At 53.9% G+C, this 3,418-nt stretch overlaps 1 protein-coding gene across 3 annotated transcripts; it reads left to right on the top strand.

Moving 5' to 3' along the window:
* Positions 1 to 209: 209 nt before the first annotated feature.
* On the top strand, positions 210 to 3,418 carry IL2RG (interleukin 2 receptor subunit gamma). 3 transcript variants are annotated; one of them, XM_077763245.1, is made up of 7 exons: positions 210 to 368; positions 596 to 749; positions 964 to 1,148; positions 1,421 to 1,560; positions 1,976 to 2,138; positions 2,971 to 3,040; positions 3,385 to 3,418. In XM_077763245.1, exons 1-6 carry the CDS (start codon positions 254 to 256, stop codon positions 3,003 to 3,005), a joined length of 792 nt encoding a protein of 263 aa, XP_077619371.1. In that variant the 5' UTR covers positions 210 to 253; the 3' UTR covers positions 3,006 to 3,040; positions 3,385 to 3,418. The 3 variants fall into 3 exon arrangements, with proteins under 3 accessions (XP_077619371.1, XP_077619362.1, XP_077619380.1); XM_077763236.1 differs by having other exon boundaries at positions 210 to 392; XM_077763254.1 differs by having other exon boundaries at positions 246 to 396.

The raw sequence follows: 3,418 nt of genomic DNA, 5'->3' as shown, positions 1-3,418 counted from the left end.
CAGCCTCAGTCTCTACTTATAATGCCACTTTACAGTGGTGGTGGTACATCTACAGATTAGATTAACACTTAATCTCCCAGAGGATTTAGCCTGTGTCATAGCACACATTTGCCACACCCTCTGCAAAGCCCTGGTTTCTAAGGTTCTTTCCACCGGAAGCTATGACAGAAGGAAATGTGTGGGTGGGGAGGGGTAATGGGTGAGGGGCCCAGGTTCCTGACAGTCGACACCCAGGGAACGAAGAGCAAGCGCCATGTTGAAGCCACCATTGCCACTTAGATCCCTCTTATTCCTGCAGCTGCCTCTGCTGGGGGTGGGGCTGACCTCGAAGGTCCCCATGCCCAATGGGAATGAAGACATCGCGGCTGGTGGGAAACCTGGGACTGAAAGGGGTTGGTGAGAGGGGAGCCTGTGGGAAGGGGCTGTACAGAAAGCTTGGACCTGCCATGGGACTTTAGAAGGATGCGGGTGGAATTTAAGAGTACTGTGGAGCAGGAAAGGGGAAGGGTTCTCTGCCGCCTGCTGCTGCTGCTGCTGCTTCTGACCATCATGTCTTGTCTTCCCATCCCCCCACTTCATTTTCTCCCCAACCTAGATTTCTTCCTGACTGCGACACCCTCCGCGGCCCTCAGCGTTTCCACCCTGCCACTCCCAGAGGTCCAGTGTTTTGTGTTCAATGTCGAGTACATGAATTGTACCTGGAACAGCAGCTCTGAGCCCCAGCCCACCAATCTGACTCTGCACTATTGGTATGAGGAGGGAAGAGGGGATAGCACAGGGGAGTGGGAGGAGGTGAGCTGGATGGGACTTTGTGGGGACCCAGAAAGAGGGTGGCCAGCATCTCAGCCTCCCCACCATTTTCTAATGGGGTAAGTCACACGTCGGTTCGGAGTGGAGGCTGGGCTGTCTTATCTGTAGTCCCTGTTTATGCCACTGTTCCTCTTCCTCTCAACCCTTCTCTAGGTACAAGAACTCCAACGATGATAGAGTCCAGGAGTGTGGCCACTATATATTCTCTGGAGGGATCACTTCTGGCTGTTGGCTGCAAAAAGAGGAGATCCATCTGTATGAAACATTTGTTGTCCAGCTCCAGGACCCACGGGAACCCAGGAGGCAGTCCACACAGCGGCTGAAACTGCAGAATCTGGGTAATGGGGAAAGGGTGTCAAGAATCCAGAGATATTTTTGCGGGGGACCGGGGAAATATTGTGGGCCTCTGGAGTGTCTGGAGTGGTTGTCTTTCACCTTAAGGGTGCTGAGGCAGAAAGGAGGAGGCGAGGGATCAGGATAGGGAAGGGAGGAGGGTCAGGGGCACTACCTTCAGGATCCTAACTTGTCTAGGCCAGGGGAATAACCGCACACGTACGCACACGCACGCACGCACACACACACACACACACACACACACACATATCTCCAGTGATCCCCTGGGCTCCGGAGAACCTAACGCTTCGCAACCTGAGCGAATCCCAGCTGGAACTGACCTGGAGTAACAGACACTTGGACCACTGTCTGGAGCACCTTGTGCAGTACCGGAGTGACTGGGACCGCAGCTGGACCGTGAGTGACTGGGGTTATGAATGTAGCAGCTGAGGCCAAGCAAAGGGGGAGAGAGTATTCAATCAGCCACCCAGGAAGGCCTGCTCTCAAGCTCGTGTTCTCTGCCTCCCAGTTCTTCTGCTCTGTCCACTGTCATCCAACTCCCTTTCCTATCATCATCAGTGACTTCCCATTAACGATTCCGTACCCATACTTCCCTCAATGCCTGATAGGCAAGTAAACAAAAGGAAGCCTTCAAGGGGATCTAGAGGGGAGGCATTAGATTCCACTCAGTTAAGGGAGCAGTGTGGCCTGAGTAGTCCAGAGAGGAGGGAAGAACTGGGGAGAACCAGATGACATGTGGGGAGGGGCAGCAGTTTGAATTCTCCCTCCTTTTTTAGACACCCGTCTCTCCCTCACCCTCTTTCTCCCCAAGGAACAATTAGTGGACCACAGACATAGCTTCTCTCTGCCTAGCGTGGATGGGCAGAAATTCTACACATTCCGTGTCCGGAGCCGCTATAACCCACTCTGTGGAAGCACTCAGCACTGGAGCGAATGGAGCCGCCTGATCCACTGGGGCAACAATACTTCAAAGGGTAAGATGAGCCTAAGGCACCCCCCCACCCGTAAGCCCAGCGCCCCAGCCTTTCTAGCACCACTGCCTTTTGCTCTGCCACTCGACCCCTAAGCCCCCAACATCGGGTTGCCCCAACTCCCCTCACTGTTCAACCTCAACCCCCAGGTAGCAGGGCTTTTCTGTGTAGGATCGGGTCAGTATGTTGTTAGAGTGTGTGTGTGGGGGGGGGGGGGTTGAGGAGGAGGCAGAGGCAATACAGAATGTATAAGATTCCCCTATAGCACTCCCAGAAACCCTGCATGGTAAAGGTGGCTTTGGAAGCAGACAGATCTAGGGTTTAAACCTGCCTCTGCTCCTTACTCCCTCTTTGACCTGGGGCCTATCACTAGCCTCTTTGATTCTGTTTCTTCATCTGTAAAATGGAGATAACAATTGCTCCTCCCCGTCAGGAGCCGTGAAGATTAAGTATATGGAAACTGTCTAGCACTGCGCCTGGCACCACGCTGGGGCTCTACGAACGTTGGCACGTAGTAGGAATTCAACAAATNTCCCCCTGTGCTCCATGGGATTGATTATTAGCCTTATCTGTGTGTACTGCTGGCTGGAACGGTGAGATTTCAGATACCCAGGAAAATGAGGTGGGGGAGGGCTGGGAATAAATAGTAGAGGAGGATTACCACAGGGGCTCCAGGAGTAGAGGGCAGGACGGTAAGGAATGAGGGGTCACTCCAGTGGGCATGGTGCTGGAAGGAAGCTGCGGGACCAAGGAACGCAGAATCCCTTCATTCCATCCGGGAGAGCTGGGAGACGGGTAACCTCTGTGCTCCTGCCCCCTCTTTCTCCTCTGTCAGGACGATGCCCCGGATTCCTACCCTCAAGAACCTAGAGGATCTGGTTACTGAATACCACGGGAACTTTTCGGTGAGAACATTGTCATAGGCGGACTGCAGTTTGTCAACTAGCGACTGCCTGCCAGCAAGTCAGACAGAGTGTGGGGAGCAGAGGGAAAGGGAGGGGGCCTGCACTAACTGTCAGGATGTGGCCAACCGATTGGGGGATGGGCTGGATGGAGAGCGACACCCAGAAGAACTGATTATAAATTGGTTGAGGCAGATGGAAACAGTGTTCTGGGGGCCCCAAGAGTCTGTGTGTCCCTTCCGTGAGCACTGTAGTTGCAGACGTTGTAAGCGCTCCCTTGGCACAGAGCCTGGGTCTTTTGCTCCCTGCCCCTAATTGACCCCTGACCTGGAGATATCTGTCTTTAGGCCTGGAGTGGAGTCTCTAAGGGACTGGCGGAGA

This window comes from Crocuta crocuta, unplaced genomic scaffold (genome assembly GCF_008692635.1).
Source record: "Crocuta crocuta isolate KB4526 unplaced genomic scaffold, BGI_CrCroc_1.0 scaffold440, whole genome shotgun sequence".
In the NCBI taxonomy this organism is placed as follows: Eukaryota; Metazoa; Chordata; class Mammalia; order Carnivora; family Hyaenidae; genus Crocuta; species Crocuta crocuta.
This window is presented reverse-complemented; position numbering and strand designations above follow the sequence as displayed.